The sequence below is a fragment of the Bos indicus genome, chromosome 5 (genome assembly GCF_029378745.1).
Source record: "Bos indicus isolate NIAB-ARS_2022 breed Sahiwal x Tharparkar chromosome 5, NIAB-ARS_B.indTharparkar_mat_pri_1.0, whole genome shotgun sequence".
NCBI lineage: Eukaryota > Metazoa > Chordata > Mammalia > Artiodactyla > Bovidae > Bos > Bos indicus.
In genome coordinates this window covers 110,263,995-110,282,516 of record NC_091764.1, presented here as the reverse complement: position 1 = coordinate 110,282,516, position 18,522 = coordinate 110,263,995, and the positions used below count along the sequence as shown (strand labels likewise).

The 18,522-nt window shown below is 52.2% G+C and overlaps 2 protein-coding genes across 4 annotated transcripts; one reads left to right on the top strand and one right to left on the bottom strand.

Moving 5' to 3' along the window:
• Positions 1 to 1,501: 1,501 nt before the first annotated feature.
• On the bottom strand, positions 1,502 to 9,804 carry POLR2F (RNA polymerase II, I and III subunit F). The gene is made up of 5 exons (XM_019961785.2): positions 9,653 to 9,804; positions 9,112 to 9,181; positions 6,223 to 6,353; positions 2,182 to 2,253; positions 1,502 to 1,690 (listed from the first exon to the last, which is right to left on the bottom strand). Exons 1-5 carry the CDS (start codon positions 9,670 to 9,672, stop codon positions 1,600 to 1,602), a joined length of 384 nt encoding a protein of 127 aa, XP_019817344.1. The 5' UTR covers positions 9,673 to 9,804; the 3' UTR covers positions 1,502 to 1,599.
• A 32-nt stretch (positions 9,805 to 9,836) lies between these two features.
• On the top strand, positions 9,837 to 17,689 carry C5H22orf23 (chromosome 5 C22orf23 homolog). 3 transcript variants are annotated; one of them, XR_002180844.2, is made up of 7 exons: positions 9,838 to 10,027; positions 10,320 to 10,431; positions 11,537 to 11,599; positions 15,044 to 15,226; positions 16,398 to 16,529; positions 16,694 to 16,855; positions 17,004 to 17,689. XR_002180844.2 is itself a non-coding variant. In XM_019961783.2 (7 exons), exons 2-7 carry the CDS (start codon positions 10,329 to 10,331, stop codon positions 17,073 to 17,075), a joined length of 654 nt encoding a protein of 217 aa, XP_019817342.1. In that variant the 5' UTR covers positions 9,838 to 10,027; positions 10,320 to 10,328; the 3' UTR covers positions 17,076 to 17,689. The 3 variants fall into 3 exon arrangements, 2 of the variants coding, with proteins under 2 accessions (XP_019817343.2, XP_019817342.1); XM_019961783.2 differs by having other exon boundaries at positions 16,755 to 16,855; XM_019961784.2 differs by having other exon boundaries at positions 9,837 to 10,027; positions 16,694 to 17,689.
• The last annotated feature ends 833 nt before the right edge of the window (positions 17,690 to 18,522 follow it).

Genomic DNA, 18,522 nt, shown 5'->3' with positions numbered 1-18,522 from the left:
CAAGTAGTGGCTCCACAGTAAACAGAGAAGGGACAGGTGTATCTGGAGAGGGTCAAGGAGATGGTGCCCTGGCCGGGCCAGCTGAGTAGCGAGGGCCTGACTCCGTGAAAGCGGAGCAGAATGGAGGGGGCAGGTGGGAGGGTAAACACCCCTTTCTGCATCTCCTCTGCACCCTATCCCCTAAGGGTTAACCCTCTCCCTCCCCCAGTCCCTCTCTCCTCTGCCACCCCAGCCCCATCTCCCTTTAATCACATCTGATACTGAGCGGCCCAGCAGGAACAAAGAGACCATTTAGAGAAACGGGGCCGAGAAAGTGACCCCCGCACTCTGGGGCGGCCGCCTGGATGCCAGCACAAAGGCGGCATTTCAGAGCTGAAATTTCAGCACCCAACTTGATTAAAGGATTCCACAGGCTTGGAGGAGGGTGGAAGGGGGTGCGAAGTCCACTGCTCCCTGAATTAACCCTTCTCCAGAGCAGCGAACACCCCTCCCACTCCTGGGGATGCTCGTCACTTCCACCCTGTCCAGGGTGCACCCACCCCGGGGGCCTCGCTTCTTGTAGAGGTCAGGCAGGCCTGGCTCTTCCTCTTCCTGGGAGCAAGGGCTGGCAGCAGACTGAAGGTCAAGGCTGAAATATTCAGGGAGATGGGTTTCCTTCCCATCCCTATTGGTGCCAGCATACACCCTCTCCTTGTCGTCTGACCCTGCACCCCAAGGGAGGGAAGAACCAGTGTGATTGACTGGATTTAATTTCACGCCTTGAACCCAGAAGCCCTGCTGCCCTGCTCACCATCACCCCAGCACCCATCCTAGTGGCCTTAGAGGGATCAGGGGCTCCACACAGAAGGGAAAGGACACCGTCCAGAGCCTGGGGAAGGAGAGGGTATGGGTGTGGCAGACCAGACGGGTGGGTCGTGGAGAACAGACTGGCGTATGGGGAGTGGTCTGACAGGTGGGGAATGGGAGGGGTTGTGCGGCTGGGATGGGCAGGTGTTCGGCCCTTGCTCCAGCTGCAGACTTGCCCAGCAGGGCTCTCTCGGGGAGGGCAGGAGATCACTGCGTCCCCAAGCTTCCTGCTGGGGGCACTTGCTCCTGAAAGGGGATCCCAGCCCACGATAAGAGGCTCGAGGCAGGTCCTTAGGAAAACAATGGATGGCTTGATGAGACCTGCTCTGTGATACTCCTGAGAAGGGAGAAGCCCCTGCAGCCAGTCCCCACTGGAAAGGAAATTGGGGGTTTCCGTGGCAACCAGCTCCCTGGGCACAAAGGCTGGTCTGTCTGCTGGGAAGGCAGCCGAGGTGTCTCCTACAGCAGCCTCTGCTCTGGTGGACTGTGAGATGGGTGGGGGGGGGCACGCGGGGGAGCCCAGGGGGTCAGGGCCCTGGTGCTTCTTAAAGAGCTGACGGTCCCAGGGCCACTGGGATGCGCACAGCCTCCAGGCAGCAGGACGGTAACAGTGAAGACACAGGTGGGCCTCACAAGCAGCAGGAGGCAGAGGGAGTTGAAAGGTTGAAGGATTTACTATTTACACGTATCAAGACTATAAAAAGACTAGGAGACGAGCCAGGGCGGAGGCCCAGTCCACAGGCTGACTCCGGCTCAGTCGGTGATGATGAGCTCGTCGACGCCCCAGTCTTCGTAGCTCCCATCGGGCAGGTAGCGGCGAATGATGATGGGGATCTTCCGGGCCCTGTGACCGGGGAGAGATCGAGGTACATGAGGGTGGTGACCCTGGCTCTGCAGCAGAGGGATAGCAGGTGCAGAAGGCAAGGGAGGAGAAGCCTTAGGAGCATCCTAAGACCACGGATGTACTTTGTAGGTAAGGAATTTCAGCCAAAAAAAAAAAAAAAAGTCCCTGCTTCTCTGAGTGTGGAACCAAAATCTACAAATGGCCTGCCATCCCACGGCGAAGGGCAAGGCGGAAAGCAGAGGGATGTTGGTAAGGCCAACTGCAGCAGGAAAAAGGGACGTTGGGACTGGGACCGTCCATGTCTCGTCAGTGTCCTCCCCTCCCCCTTTGCCTGTCCCCTCCTCCCCCGTGAAGGACTGACTCCCAAACTAAGGATCTACAGGAACAAGACCACCCGTCCCCAGCAGGGAAGTGCGGGAAGGCTCGCAGCAGAGCACCCAAGGGATGCCCCCAGGGCTCTGGAGCCGCAAACCAGGACCTGGATGACTTACTTGAGCTCCTTCATGGCGATCAGTAAGGGATCTGTCTCCCCCTCCAGCTCCACCATCACGGGGGCACACATCCTGCAGGTGTAAGGACAGGTGTGGGGAGAGATGACACACACAGGGAGAGGGCCCAGCATGAAGCTCGGCAGAGTTTCACAAACAGGATGAGATCAGCACCCCAGAGCTCACCTAGAAAGGGCCCCGAGAAAGGACACCTCCCCAAAGTGGCAGGTGCAGAGTAGCGGTCCCGGGGCGCTGACAGTGAGGGTGCTCGAGTGGCAGCCAGTAGACTAGGCTTAAACTGGGCCTGGAGGACCCTCAATTCTCCCCAGATCTCAGCATCCTCACTGGAAAATGAAGACAAAAAGCCCTGCCACGCCTACACAGCAATAAGGCTAAAGCACTACTGCTACAGGCAAAGGCTCACGAGGTGCCACAGCCGCTCTCCACCCCACGTAGCTTGTTTCATTTGTAGGAAGTACTACTGCTACTTCCGTTTCACTGCGGAGGAAACTGAGGCAAGGGGAAGTCAGGAATTTCCCCAAGGTCACATAGCCAGTGAGTAGTAGAACCAAGATTTGAACCCTGAAGACTCCTCTACTATGCTGTAACACCTCCCATTAGAAAGCTGGTGATCCACAAACTGAAACCAGGTACTGTGAAAGGGACAAGCGTGAGCTTTCATTACTGGGTCGTGTGACATTCATCACATCCACTCCCCCGGCCAAGGACCTTCCCAGGGCCCGTCACAGACTCCTGAGCCCACGGCCACAGCAGAATATTCCCACACAAAGGACCCACAAGTGCAAGAGCTCACCCTCTGACCACTCTACTCAACCCCAAGCCCTGCCTCAGGGCCTAGCTCGCCTCGTTTTCCTCCTCTGTCTTGGCAACACCCCCTGCAGGGGTCCTGCTCCTCTAGCCCCTACACAAGGCCTGTGGTCAGGCTCTCCCCTGCTTACCTCTCTTCCTCGATACCCCATGGCCATCAGGCAGGCAGAACCTCCTCTGGCCCCACTTACCTCTGCAGTACTTTCTCATGCTACCTGCCTCTATTCACCCCACATCCCAGCCACACCAAACCCCTGCAGCTTCCTATGCGGGCCCTGTTGTTTCCCTTCTGCATCCTCACACGAGCTCTTCCTCTTCTTACAGGCCTGTGAGAGGCTCAGAAATCTCCACCCTGGAAAGCACGTGCTGAAGCCTCAGGGCCCTGACTCATTTCACACACACTTCTCTCAACACCACCGTCACTCAACTGTGACTTCCCGTTTGAAGTTTTCCAAACAAGACCTGGTGGTCCAGGACCCCAAGTTCTATTCTAGTGCAACACCTGGCCCACAGCAGAGGGTCTAAAAACAGACAGACCAGTTCCAGGCCCATCTCTTCTAGGAAGTCACCCTTATTGATTCCAACTCAAGTTCACACTAATGGACCCCAAACCTGATGATGATCCAGGAGAGCATGCTAAAAATACGGGTTCCCAGGTCCTTCCCCAGGCCCGCTGAACAGATTCTCTAGTGAAGGAGCCTGAGAACCTACATTAGCAAAGCTCCCCTGCTGGTTCGGATAACCAGCCAGTCTGAGAAACACCAGTTTACACTAAATGATCTACTAATTTTATTGCTAAATATTCTGATGTCTGTTACTCCCCAAAGCGTGAAAATTCCCCAGGGGCAGAAACCAAGTATTTAACTTTCTCTACATCTTCTCTCAATAATTATTTAAGCTCCCCCTAATATTTAATGTTTTAAAGAATGTGGCAAACTGCTTTCCCTGATATGCATATGCCTTATTTCTTTCAAGACATGAGTAATTCAAGAGCAGTCATTCATCCAGCCCTGCTACATGCACAGGAAATGTGAGAGTGTGCCCTCAATGTCTCCACCAGGGGTTCCAAGGGGCAACCTTCCTTGGGAAGCAGCCATGGGGTCGCAGTCAGCCACGACTCAGAGGCTGAGCAAAGCACAGCACAGCTGCAACCATTCAGCCACCAGATGGGGCTAATGAGCTGGAGTGAGACTTCATCCACAAATACCCAAGAAAACACTGTTCAGCTTCTACTACCAAGTGCAGATCACAGGCCCATAACTCAAGACAAGCTCCAGCCCTGACTGTCCAAGGGCTTACAGCAGCTGGAAAACCACCAGACAGCCTCTGAGCTCTTAATCTGAAGGAGTGCTACAGCCAAAAAAGGTTGGACAAGAGTCTTACCTCCAAAGGAAAGCAGGACCCTTGGCCTTGTTTGGAATGCCTGCTCCAGACTGTCCACCAAATGCATGCCCATCTTCTAAACTGGTCACTCAAGGGACCAGTGACACCTTTTCCAGTCTTGTGCCCCAGGCTGCTTGCCATTCCCCCACCACAATCCACCCACGTCTGCCTTCACTTTCCTAGTGCTATTTCTGGCACCTAGGAGACCTTCAAAACCACGTCCCTTTATTCCCTTCTCTTATAAAGCATCAATCTCGTCTGCCTTGGGTTCTGAGTATTTAGAACAGGTTCCCTTTCTCTACTAGACAGTAAACATCTAGATGACTAGCGAACTGTGTCTTTAATCCTCTTTACACCTCCAAAAGGCACAAGCACAATATCTTATTTGATGCTGAAAGACTTGAACTTGCATACAGTTTATTTGTTTAAAAAACAGTTTACGAATTCTTCTTCCTGCTGGGTCGTGTTCGGCAGATGTGAATACCACCCATCTAGCACTCTACAAGGATGGAAATGTCCTCTATCTGTGCTACCTATCACGGCGGCCACAGAGGCTACTGGGCACGTGAAATGTGACTAAGGAGATAGAAACACTGAACTCCTATCTAGTTTTACTTAGTTTAAATGGCCAAACGTAGGCAGCAGTGACCTGTGGTGCAGGCCTAGAGGATCCTGACCCCAGCAACCCTGAAATCATCATACGGGGTGCGGCTCTCAACTCACCCAGACCAGCAAGGGGTGCAACCAGGCTGGCAGGGGGCCTCCTGCTGCCAAGAGAGTGAAGAACAGTTTTCCGCCCCAATAAGACCCTCCACCGAGTGGTCGCTGTCACTCCACAGATAAAGTCCAACACAGACTGAGCATCATCGCTCCCCTAGCATATTTACCACCCACAACTCTGGCCCCAGCTTTTCTTTCGAGCCTGTTTCCCACTCCTCTCTTCTGCAGCACCCCTCCTCCAGGTGTCCACCATTTCCCGGGCAGCTGGTAAGAAGTCTGAGATAGGGCTCCTTTCCGCAGCCTCCTGTCTCCCTGGGGAGGACCTGCCATGAGAGCAACAGTAACACGTCTGCCCTGTGTCCTCCCAGTTAACTCTGGCCAGAACAGAGGAGGAGCTCATCTGACAGGGGAGCCTGGCAGGGAAAGCCAGCACCTGTGGCCCAGCCTCTTCAAGGGCCCCTGCTTCCTCAAAGCCACCTGCCCTCAGGGGGGCTGCTTTTGGCCCCTGCAGACACGGCCTCTGACGCCTGCAATGCCTGTGGCTAACGGGTAGACATGTGAGCATCGCATATTTTGACCTGACCTGAGTTGGCTACTGGCTGGCTCCTGAATTATGTTGTTCTTCAACAAGTTCCCAACTTGGGAGAGAAAGGAAGGGTTGCTAATTTCAAACCCCACACCCCCAACCACTGCTCTGTGCTTCCACATTCCTAGCGCGGCCTCAACGTGGAAGGCTCTCTCACTCCCCTGGGCTGGCCCCAGTCTACTCAAGAACCACCTTAAGCCCAGCGGGAGCTGCTGCGGCACCCCCAACAACCCAGCCCACAAGGGTCTAGGTCTGGTCTTATTGCATTTATTTTCGCTTCCCCACCTGACAGGCGGTCCTCACGCTCTGTACTCTCACTGTTACTCTCTACTGTTTGTGTCCTTTTCCCCCAACAGTCTCCCCGAGGACAGGGGTCTAGCACAGCGCCTGGCACATGGGGACGGCGCTGCCTGTGTTTAGCCTGTGAGAAAGGGAAGGGTCTGCTGCCAGGGCGGGCCATGATCAACAGCTCGGAGGCTCCTTGTGGCCTGATCAAAGGACACGATGGTGAGGGGGCTCATACTCACGCAATCTGAAGAGCTCGGGTGCCCAGCACGCGGGCTCGCTCATACTTGGTCATATATGGTGTGGTGATTCGTTTCTGGTTGGCCTGCGGTCGCTCTCCAGAAGGGAGAATCTCAACGTTCTCCTGGCCCTCCTGGACACAAAGGCAGAAAAGAGGGAAAAATCTCAGGCTGCGTTATTGGGGGTGAGGGGCAGGACGACGACAACAGTGATTGTAAGCGCCTCCACACTACTGCTTGTTACGTGCCCGTGACCACGCAACTGCCTCATTAACACCTCACTTAATCCTCAAAAAAACCTTATGAAGCGGGGACTGCAATGCTCATTTTAAAGGGTTGGACAGTTAGCTAACTTGGCCAAAGTCTCAGAGCTAGTGAAAGAGGACTTGTGATCAGGGGTCCAAAGCCAGCCGCCTCATCCAGGAGAGCTGGCCCCATACAAAGAAGACCTTGAGCACAGACAACCTCACCCGAAGCAGGAAGAGGAAGAAGCACCCCATCTTTACATATGCATATATTTAATAATCACTTATTAAGCATCTGTCACGTGCCAGACATGTTAAAGGTGCTGAGACGGAAAGAGTCTCTGCTCTCAAAGAATTCACAGTCCAGGGAAAAGACAAGAGTAAACAAAACATCAAGTGCTATGAAAGTGTGCCAGTGTGCCACAAACTACACAAGAAAGTGAGGGGCATCTACCTCATCCTGAGGGTTAGGAATACAGTCCAGAGATGAGACTTGGGCTAGTCTACAAGGATGAGTGAGAGCTGCCAAGCTAACAAGGAAAGGAAGAAAGGGCATTCCAGGCAGGCTGAACTGCATGTGTGCAAAGACACAGGAGGGAAGACAGCGTACTCAGCCTGGAAGCCTAACTGTGGGGTATGATAAGCACAAAAGGTGCAAACTGCAAACGGGGTTACAGATAGGAGAATAAATTCTGTAATATGAAATTAAGTCAACAAATATTTACTGAGTGCTTACTCTATGTCAGATAACATTCTAAGAGCTTGACACAGAGCAGTAAGACAGATAAAAGTTCTTTCTCCCATAGAGCTTTACATTATAATACAGTGAAAGTGAAAGTCACTCAGTCCTGTACGACTCCTTGTGACCCCATGGACTATACAGTCCGTGGAATTCTCCAGACCAGAATACTGGAGTGGGCAGCCATTCCATTCTCCAGGGGATCTTCCCAACCCAGGGATCGAACCCAGGCAGGTCTCCTGCATTGCAGGTGGATTCTTTACCAGCTGAGCCACCAGGGAAGCCCAAGAATACTGGAGTGGGTAGCCTATCCCTTCTCCAGGGGATCTTCCCAACCCAGGAATACAGTGAGATGAACAATAAATTAAATTAGTAGTAAAACGTGCAGTATAAAAACAGAGAGAAAAGACAGGGAGTGTCCGAGTGGTGATGTTGGAGGAAGGAGCAAATGCAGTGATTTGAAACAGAATGGTCAGGGAAGGCCTCATTGAAGTGACATGTGACACAGACCTGAAGGAGGCTGAGGAGCAGGTTGTGTGCATATCTAAGGGAAAAGGAAGACGGAACAGCACAGTCAAAGGTCCTGAGCTGGAATTCCCTGGCATGACAGGGATACCAAGAAGAGATAAGGTCACAGAGGGAGCAGTTGGTCAGATCATGGGGGACCTTGTGCATGTTCTTGGCTTTTATTCGGAATGAGATGAAAAGTAACCAGACGCAGGTTCTGAGCAGAGGAGAGAGAGAGTGACTGAAGATTTAAAAGGATCACTCTGGATACCCTGCTGAGAATATTCTGTAGAGGGTAAGGGCCGAAGCAGAGAGAACACTGAGCAAGACCAATAGTAACCAATCATGTGGGTAGGAGAAAAAGTTGACTCTGGCAGCAGAAAGGCAAACAGCACACTCAAGGCAGGAAAACCCGTAACAAGTTTCTGCAGTAATGCGGATGAAAACCAATAAAGATCTAAACCAGGTTGAGGCACTAGGAATAGAAAAACGGGAACAGGACTGAACTACATGGAGGCAGAATCAAGAGGAGAGAGATGGAAAGGCATCAGAAGAACAGAGAAGAAGGCTTCTGACTCAGTGAACAGATAACCTCAGAGTGTCAGGCAGACAGGACAACCCACACAAAAGAGGGCCTTCACCTTACCAACCTAAAAAAAATCAAGGGATCCCTCTCTCCAGAAGACATAAAGCACTTCTTCCTCCACCAGTCACACAGCACAGAAAACCCTATTTTATCTATGACGCCAGTAACTCATCCACCAAGCTGCTCAAGCCAGAGACATGGGAGTCATTCCTGTTATCTCCCACTTTCTCAGCCCCACATCCAATCCACCAAAATCTCTCATCTGTTTTCTCATCACAAACACTACCAGCACCCAAGTGCAAGCTACAGATGTCACCTGGATTGCACCCTAATTGGGCTCTCTTTGACTCTTGGTCCACCCAACTCATTCCTCACTGGATCATGCCACTCCCCAGCTCCCCAAAACTTATCAGCAGCTTCCCACTACCCCTAGGCTACAAAATCTTGCCTGATCTTGGCCCTCACCTCTCCAGCCTTATCCCAGGTCACTCTCCCCCTTGCTCTTTATTTAGCCCCACCCTGCTGAGCTCCTGGTACATAATAAACATTCAGCACATGTCTGCACAATGAATGAAGGGGCTATTTCAACTCTGAGTAAACTAACTGCCCCAGAAGCCATGCTCTGGTCCAAGAGGACAAAAGCCTTTGGGCCAACCCTGTAGGACTCCTCCACTACCCAGGGCTAGGTCTCCCCTCATTGTAACCGGCAGTACCCTGACCACAAACGGGAGGCAGAGGCATGCAGTCGACCATCACTGGCCGGGCTATCTGGCAGCTTGGGCTGCAGAGAGGGGAGCCCAAGGCTCAGTACTGACCTCCTCGGCATTCTCCAAGTCATCGAGCCCTTCATCCTCCTCCACGTCATCAAAGTCGTCTCCATCAAAACTGCACAAGTGTAAGAAGCCCGTTAGTTAGAGCATCACTTACTAGAATCAAAGTGGGCAAAAATCTGAGTCTCATGTGATACGTAGGAGGCTCTCAATAAATATCCACCTAGCCAGTGAATCATTCAATAAATCAGTCATCTGACGTCCTCATCTTAACTACGGGCCTCTTCTAGAAAGAGACCCCAGCTGAATCAACATTTGGTACTGACACAGAGCCCGACTCAGTGGAAGTTTGCTGAAAGATACTTTTTCACTGATCCTCTCTGGACCCTCGAGCCGGAGCCTTTTCCGCGCCCAGCCTCTGGCCGGGTCTATGCTCCCAGTTCCCAGCCTTTTCCTTCTCCGGCTCTGCGGACCCCCTCAGCACTCCCAGTCCTCTAAACCCCTGGCTCAACTTCCTTCGATCCTGGCTCCCGCTTCATCCGCCCTTTCTGAGTCTTCGGAAAAGTCACTTCGCTCCCTCACTCACTTGTCCTCGTTGTCTGACATGACGCCCGCACAGCAGCCACCGGGTTCCGCGACCCAGACCCGCGCGGAGACCGGCTAACAGCGTACCTCCGCCTTGCGCGATGCCAAGCGTACTCTGCGCCTGCGCCGTGACCTAGCGGTAATCACTTCCGGGAGGCAGGCGGAGCGATAAATACGCACATGCGCGGAGCAGTTTGTCTGCGTTACCATGGTAGCTGGAGCCGCTAGCTGCAGGCTCTAGTGGCTGAGATCTCAAAAAGTATTTCTGCGAGGGACCAGGCGCGGCTGCTGCTTCAGAGCCTTGGTTACGATCTCCGGAGCCCAGCCGCCGCTGTCTGTGGAGAGAGAGGCCACCCAGCCGGGATCTTACTTTAGGGTGAGGTTTCCCGTTTGGGCGTATCACACAACGGGCACGGCTGCCCTCACGCCCCTTTCCTCCCGAGGGGGCTTCCCTGCCACAGGCACAGGTCAGGATGAGGTCTCTGTTCGCATGTGTTTATCTGCCAGTGGATCTGTTCGAGGTGGGAGGATCGGGCACTGTCGCGATGTTGACAGGCGGCATCACGATTCTCTTGCGACCCGACACCCGCTCCCAAACTTTGGGTGGTGTTGAGGGTGTGAGAAGAGATTGGATCTGGGAATGTTTCGTTGGGTTTTTTCCTCTTCAGAGCCCTCCCATGGCTTCCCAGGAGAGGGTGGAGACGGTGACCAAAGGAACAGGGTTCTGGCGCTGTCCCAAGCCGACCACTTACACCCCAGGGACCTGCGAGCTGCTCAGAGGTCAGTGCATTAAGGGCAGAAGAAGAGCGGTGGTCAGTTACCCTCTGTTTCTCAGTTCTCCCCTACATGACTTATGGCTTAGTAATCGTATTTTCAGTTTACAGATAAGAAGCCTGGAGTTCAGAAAGGTTCAGGGGTCTGGGTCCTACAACTTGGAAGTGACCCAAAGTCAAAGAACTAAGAATTTCAGAGTGGTTAACTCCCATGAACCCCTTAGATCACACTTTCAGTTTCCCCAGGGAAGACTTATTTCCTCTCCACCCATCATCACCACAGTGGAACCAACTATTACGTGTCTGCTGCTGCTGCTCTGCTGCTAAGTCGCTTCAGTCGTGTCCGACTCTGTGCGACCCCATAGATGGCAGCCCACCAGGCTCCCCCGTCCCTGGGATTCTCCAGGCAAGAACACTGGAGCGGGTTGCCATTTCCTTCTCCAATGCATGAAAGTGAAGAGTGAAAGTGAAGTCGCTCAGTCGTGTCCGACTCTTAGGGACACTACCAAATATCTTTTCCTTCACTGTGCTTAGTGCAACCTGTAATCAGATACCTCGCGTGTTCCACTGAATTAATGTTGAATTAACATTCAGTTCATGAACTCCATCAGGGCATGATGCCTGTTTTGGCTCACATTTGTAGCTCCAGCCCCTGGCACATGCTTAATGAATACTTGTTCATTCACTCATTCATTCACTCAACAAAGAAGTTTTAAAGCCCACTGTGTGCTTTAGACATTATCCCAGGTGCTGAAAAAACAGCGGTAAAGAAAAGAAATAAGCAAAAATGATTGTTCCCTTGGAGCTAATATTCTAGTAGGAAAGTAACAATAATAAGTAAGTATGTAGAGCTTAGATGGTGATGAGTGGTGTAGGGGAAAAAAAAATGTAGAAAAGGAAGGGAATTCCCTTGTGGTCCAGTGGTTAGGACTCTATTTTCACTGCAGGGAGGCCCAGATTCAATCCCTGTTCAAGGAACTCAAATCCCGCAAGCCAAGTACTCAGGTGCCCAGAATGGGAGCAGGAGGCGATACAGTATTAAATTTCAGTGGGTTGAGATGAGGCATCTGCTTGCAGCCCAGGAAGCTTCACTGAAGTGCTTTGTCTTGCAGTGATGATGAAGGAATCCAAACTGACGAACTTCCAACAGCGCCACATCACGGACACCATGAAACGTAAGAGGCTGCCCACCGAGGCTTCCGGGGGAGACGAGTTCTGGGTCACATCTTAATGCTTTCTCCATGTTGAGGAGTAGGGGACCTCATTTTAAACACACATACACAAACAAAAGTTGAATAGTATTTCTGACCCTTGCTCTTGGGGAATTGACCTTGCAGGGTCTTGATCTTTGCTTCTTCACAAGACATGGGTCCCAGCCCATGAGCCTCTTCTGCAGTCCAGCTCTAGCCAGCCTTCTCAACAGGGAACCAGCCCATTTGAGACTTCCTGCCAGTCAGACAGTCTGAACGCTGTCAAGTCTGAAATCTCTCCCACCCTCTTACACACATAACATATGAGCTCTCCAGACTAGAGGCCTGTGTGTGTCTTATGCATAGTTTTATTCATTCATAGCTTAGCTGGCAGAAACATGATTACTGGAAGGCTTCCAACTTAGGAAAACTATGCAAAACCTTTCCACATTTTACCTCTGACCACACACTGTATTATTTATTTTTAATGAAAAAAAGAAAAAAAACTGAATGTTCATGGGCACGGTAACAAGGTGCCCTCTAAGATCTTGAAAACAGCCTTGCTTTCTGAGATTTAACTGAATCAGCTTTTAGGGGATCAGAACAGAGATCTGTAAAGTTACCTTTAAGAGGATACCAGAAGGTTCAAGCCTGCCAGGTTTCACTCAAATCTAACAATAGCTATTGCCTTCTTTCGAGAAAGAAGGTGCCTATCAGGAGGCATCTGGTCAACCACAGAAACTGGGATGGAAGAGTCAGAGAGACAAATACTGACTGCCCAGCACTGGCTGGGGGAGTGAGGCTCCATCAGGTCAGTTCAGAAATCAGATCTCCTTCCTTTTTGTGGACAAGGACAATTCAGGCTGCCAGAGCCTAACACCACAACACAGCTGAGTCACATAACTCAATCTCCAAACTCAAGTCATCTACTAATCATTTGATGTCCCTTACAGATCCTCTGGAGAAGGGAATGGCAACCCACTCCAGTATTCTTGCCTGGAGAATCCCATGAACAGAGGATCCTGGCAGGCTATAGTCCATGGGTCGCATAGAGTCAGACATGACAGAGCAACCAACCCTTCCTTCCTTCCTTCCAACATGACCATAAAGAGAATGTGCTAGAAATTCCATTAAAAGTAAACACCAGGAGACCAAGGATTGAGCCTGCCTTGTTCACCATTGTACCTTGACTCCTAGTGAAAGTGCAGTTGCTCAGTCATGTCTGACTCTTTGCGACCCCATGGACTGTAGCCTATCAGGCTCCTCCATCCATGGGATTTTCCCGGCAAGAAAATCTTGCCTTGCTATTTCCTTCTTCAGGAGATCTTCCCGACCCAGGTATTGAACCCGGGTCTCCCGCCTTGTAGGCAGACGTTTTATCATCTGAGCCAGCAGGGAAGTCCTTGACTCCGAGGTGCTCAATATTTATTGAAAAACTAATTTGATTAGTGGTTAGGTCAACACAAGTCACCAGTTTGCCAGTTTTTTTCTCCTTAGATGTTTTCTCTTTAAAATATTGCCTCCAAGCATTGGTGTTGAGTCTACTTTCTTCTCCCAGATTCCCCTCTCTACTCTCTTCTTAACCAAGTCCTACTTCTTTGAGGCTTAAATTCTTTTGCAAGCCACAAATTCCTCTCCTTCACCTGAACTCCCAGGATTGCTTGGGCTCTAACTATTTGCTGAGACTGAGCCAAAAGAAAAGGTGGCATTTGGCATTGGACAAGTAGAAATAGCAGGCAGAGTAAGAGGAACATTCTAGGAAGCATAGCATCTCTTGAGAGAAGAGAGAGAAAAACCATGGCTGGCCCTACATAGAGGGCACGAGAAAGGAAAGGCAGCGGGAAACAATGGCAGCTCCATCCTTCTGGTTCTTCTGGGCAGACACATCAGAGTCATCCTGTCCCCTTTCCCTTTCTCCTAGACCTCACATCCAACCCACCAGCAGTCCTGTCTGCTTGACCTTCAAACCATTTCCTGACTGTGACTACCTCTGCCCTTGACCCCCGTGCGTGCGTGCTCAGTCGCTTCAATCGTGTCTGACTTTTTGTGACACCATGGACTGTAGCCTGCCAGGCTCCTCTGTCCATGGGATTCTCCAGGCAAGAATACTGGAGTGGGTAGCTGTGCTCTCCTCCCTGGGATCGAACCCGCATCATTTATGTCTCCTGAACTGGCAGGCAGGTTCTTTACCAGTAGCGCCGCCTGGGAAGCCCTTGACCCCCAACTCTATATTTTCTATCTTTTTTTTTTTTGCTTGCACATCTTGAGGGATCTTAGTTCCCAGTCCAGGGATCGAACCTGTGGTCCCTGCAGTGGAAGCAGGGACCACCAGGAAATTCCCAGCACTGTATTTTCAATGGCAGCTAAAGGGGTGACTCCTCTGCTCAGAAGCCTCGATGGCTTCCCACCTCACACACAGTAAAAGCCAGTCTTTCCAGAGGCCTATGAGGCCAAGTCTGTCTCTTGCCCTCCCTGACCTCTGACCTCTACTCCCACTCCACCCCACCCCTGGCTCAGTCCATTCCTGGCACCCTAGTCTGCTGTCTGTTCTCAGATGCTCTGGGCACATTCCCACCTCAGGACCTTCACTTGAGCCATCCTCTGTCTAGAATGCTCTTCCCTAAAATATCACCTTGGCTAGCCTCTTACCACTTATGGGTCTTTTCTCAAATGTCACCGTGTCCGTGAGGCCTTCGCTGGCTACCCTATTTGTAACCGTAAATCCTGCTCTGACACACCCTGTGGCCCTTTCTGTACTGTCAACATCAGCGCTGTTATCATCATCTAAACCCCAGATGTAAGTACCGTGAGGGCAGGGCTTTGTTGACCACTTTACCCCCCGAGTCCCGGGCCTGGCCATAGGGTACATGCTCAATACTACCTGCTGGGTGATGACAGAGACGGCTGGAAAGGTACGGGAGGTAGACAGGAGCCAACTCAAAACAGTGGTTGGGGGGCATTCCCTGGCAGTCCAGTGGTTAGGACTCTGAGCTTTCACTGCCGAGGGCGCAGTTTCAATCCCTGGTCAGGGAGCTAAGATCCACATGGCACGGCCAAAAAAATAAAGACGTTATAGATAAATGGAGTGATCTGGAAAGACGTTCATGGTAGATTGTTAGTTCAGTTCAGTTCAGTCGCTCAGTTGTGTCTGACTCTGCGACCCCATGGAAGATTGTTAGTCTATTACTGAATAGAATGCAGTGTGATCCAGGCTTTGAAAAAGGAATCTTACACATGCCCATATATCTTTGAACATGTTTAGGTAAGCATCGAAAAGAAGGGGCTGAGACCACCAAATTGCTACCATGGCTCACTGTAGAGGGGAGGGTGTGGAGGGGAGAAGGGAAGACTCTTCCGTACCGTTTGACTTGTTTTAACAGGTAGGGACCACTTAGGTGGGCCCCCTGACCCTGACCCTTCCCTCCCCAGGAGGAGACACTCTCCCCCTGCAGTGCAACCCAACTTCCAGCCAGAGAGTCTTGCCTTCCAAGCAGCCAAGCTCAGCCATCTACCTGCCTCCCATCCTGGCAGCCCGGTCCCACCTCCGGCCTGCCTGGAGATGCCAAGCCAACGGGGCCTACAGCCGGGAGCAGTTCAAGCCTCAAGCCACCCGTGAGTAAGGAGCCTCAACCGCAGCTCCTCTTTTACTCTCTGAGGGGGGTTAAGGGGGGCAGGGAGACAAACAGCCCACAGGGTGCTGAGTAGGCGGCTAATCAAATTCCCAGGCCATTTATACCAGTGCTCTCGAACTTCGGCACGTGTTAGCTTGGAGGCATTCAGGGTGCGTGGGAAAACAGTTAGCTGGTTCCTTTTTATACATTTTCCCAGAATTCTCTTTAACAGTTAACTGGTTTCCCCCCCCACCTCTGATGAATGTTTGGAGGTCAGGTATCACAGCTGTTGCTCTAACTCATATGGTGCCTGGAACCCCGGGTTCCTCTGTGCCCCAGCCTGTTTCAGAGAGCCATTACATCCCCTGCTTTCCACTTGGCACCTGACGTGACTCTTGGCCCCTCCACACAGCCTCCCCATCCAGGCTATACTGCACAGTCATTGAGTTTCCTTAGCCTTACTCTGCACCCAGGCAGTCTGTGCATTTTTTTTTTTTTTTTGATAATTTTATTTATTTTTGGCTGTACTGGGTCTTTGTGCTGGCTTTTCTCTAGTTGAGCAAGCAGCGGCTAATCTCCAGTAGCAGCAGGCAGGCTTCTCATTGTGGTGGCTTTTCTTGAGGAGCACCTGGGCTTCAGGAGTTGCAGCTCCCAGGCTCTGAAGCACAGGCTCAGTTGTTGTGGTGCATGGGCTTAATTGCTCCGTGGCATGTGGGAGCTTCCCAGATCAGGAATCGAACCCCATGGCTCCTGCATTTAAGAATCTGCCTGCAATGCAGGAGACCTGGGTTCGATTCCTGGGTTGGGAAGATCCCCTGGAGAAGGAAATGGCAATCCACTCCAGTACTATTGCCTGGAAAATCCCATGGACAGAGGAGCCTGGCGGGCTACAGTCCATGGGGTCGCGAGTCGGACAGGACTTAGTGACTAAACCACCACATTTACCACTGAGCACTGGGGAAGCCCAGTGTGTGGATTTTGATGACGCTCTCTTCTGGGTTCTTTCAACACCTTCCGGCCTACTGTGACTTGACCAGTGCAGAAGCGGCCCAGGGTAGGAGGTGCTAGGTTTGCAGAAGCCCTACCATGTTCCCAGGCCCCCTGCAGCAAGCATGCTCCAGGAATTGAGGGTGCCCTGCCCACCTTAACTAGGCCACGTCTGGGCCCGACAGGGGATCTGGAGATGGAGAAGCGAAGACTCCAGAATATCTTTGCCACCGGGAAGGAGCCGGAGGAACGGAAAAGAAAGCCCCATCCCCTGCGACAGGAGGACCCAGCCCCTAAGCTGGACCGCTTTGAAGAATGTGAGCCCCTGAGGGGCCAGTTATGCTGGGGAGGGGAAGGCAGAGTGTGTGTGGAAGGGCCCCGGGGAGCAGGGGAAGGGGGGAATCCCTGAGGGCCATCGAGTGAGAAACGGACCGCAGAACTGCTTCCCGTTCCCAAGAGAGGCAACCTGCTGCCCCACCAGCCCTCCCAGGAGCGCGGGGGCCCCTGCTGTCCTGTACACGGATGGCCCTCTCCCTGTCCAGTGGTGAAGGAAATTCAGGAGAGGAAAGAATTCCTGGCTGACATGGAGGCCCTCGGGCAGGGCCGACAGTACCGCGGGATCATCCTTACTGAAATCTCCCAGGTAGGAGAAGCTCCAGGGAAGGCGGACGGGACGTGAGTGCGGGGGACAAGACGCGAGCTGAAGTGAGGGTTCACTGGGGCCGTTGCGGGGGTCCCACTCTAGCCTCACATCCGCGCTGACACCCAGCTTTCCCCAATGCCATTTGCAGAAACTGCAGGAAATGGAAGACATTGACCACAAGAGGAGTGAGGAACTTAGGAAGGCTCTTGCCACCACTTAATCTACCACCCGCCCCCCACCCCCCAGAGGGTGGGGGAGCCCACCCCCTTGCCGAGCAGGGCCACCCCCAGGTCAGCCCACCCACCCTGCCCTTCAGCCATGGAAATGGTTGTATAGCATTGCCCCCACCTACGGTACCCTGGACACAGCACCCTAGAAAATGGACCACATCTCAGAAAATGAGCTGATTCTCCTCCAGGCTCTGCCCAGGGATCTGGGGTCAGCTGAGCCTCTGAGACCAGTCACAGATCCAGACACCCACACACACACTTTCCCAGTCTTTTCTCGGGGAAAGTCACACACACACACACACACACACACACACACGGTGAAAGCAAGTCCAGACACACACACACAGAGACATGCACACACAGTGAAACCAAGTCCAGGTCTTAACCATCTTGGGTGTGTGTCTAAGGGTGTCCACCAGGGCCTCTTCCCAACACCTCGCCCACTGTGTGTCCCTGTGTCCCACACATTAGGTTTTCTGAACTTATTAATGAATATGATTCCTTTCTTCCTACCCGTCTTAGGACCTACTTATTTGACTTCTTACAGCCTTGGACAAATATTTAACCACTATGATTAACTGGCTAATAAAACACATTTACCGTAGGTCATTACACACACCATTTTGTTTTCAGAGGGATAAGGCTTATTTGTTCAAGGAGTTAGAATTTTTCAAGCCCAGTTGGTTTTTAGCTGTTTTTTTTCCAGTAAAAATGGAACCAAGGCTCCCGGAGCAGCCCATGGGCGGGTGCTGTGCTAGGCAGCCGTGTCACTCCTGGCTGACTCCCTCAGTAAACACCCACGATGGTTCATCATCCCTGGTGAAAACCAGGGCTCACCCAGAGACTCCGACCAGAGGCATTTAACCAGCAAGTGGCCTCCCCGGGATTCAGAGTTAGCTTTCAGTCTTTCCACCACCAAACCCACAACCCACAGAAAGAAACCCAAAGGGGTGGGAGGGATCCAGACCGAAGGAGCCCTGCTTCAGAGATCCACCCCCAGCCCGTGCGTCTGAGCCCGCCCACCTCATCTCCAGCAGCTTGCCTGTGAGGCCTGGGTGGCTGAGATGTCCACCCACAGGAGTTGCGTTCCGGGCCTGGCACACAGCACGCAGCAGTCCCCACAACTCTGACAACCACAGGCCTCACGCTCTCCAGTATCCTGTCATTTTCCCATCCCCGTAAATCAAAGTATTTCAGAAATTTCAACCAAGCCTCCCACTTGGAGGGATTCATATAATCCTCTCAGGCCACATGACCCCAGTTGGGGTTTGCAGAATAAACATGGTCCTGCAGCCACAAACAAATAAAACAGAGAGGACCAGCTCAAGGGCTGGGGCTCCGGAACATTCCACGGGAAGCCTGCGTCCACACTCCCTCAAGAAGCCAAGGGCTCAGGGTGCAACCTGAGGAGGACAGACGTCCTCTATCTTGAAGGAC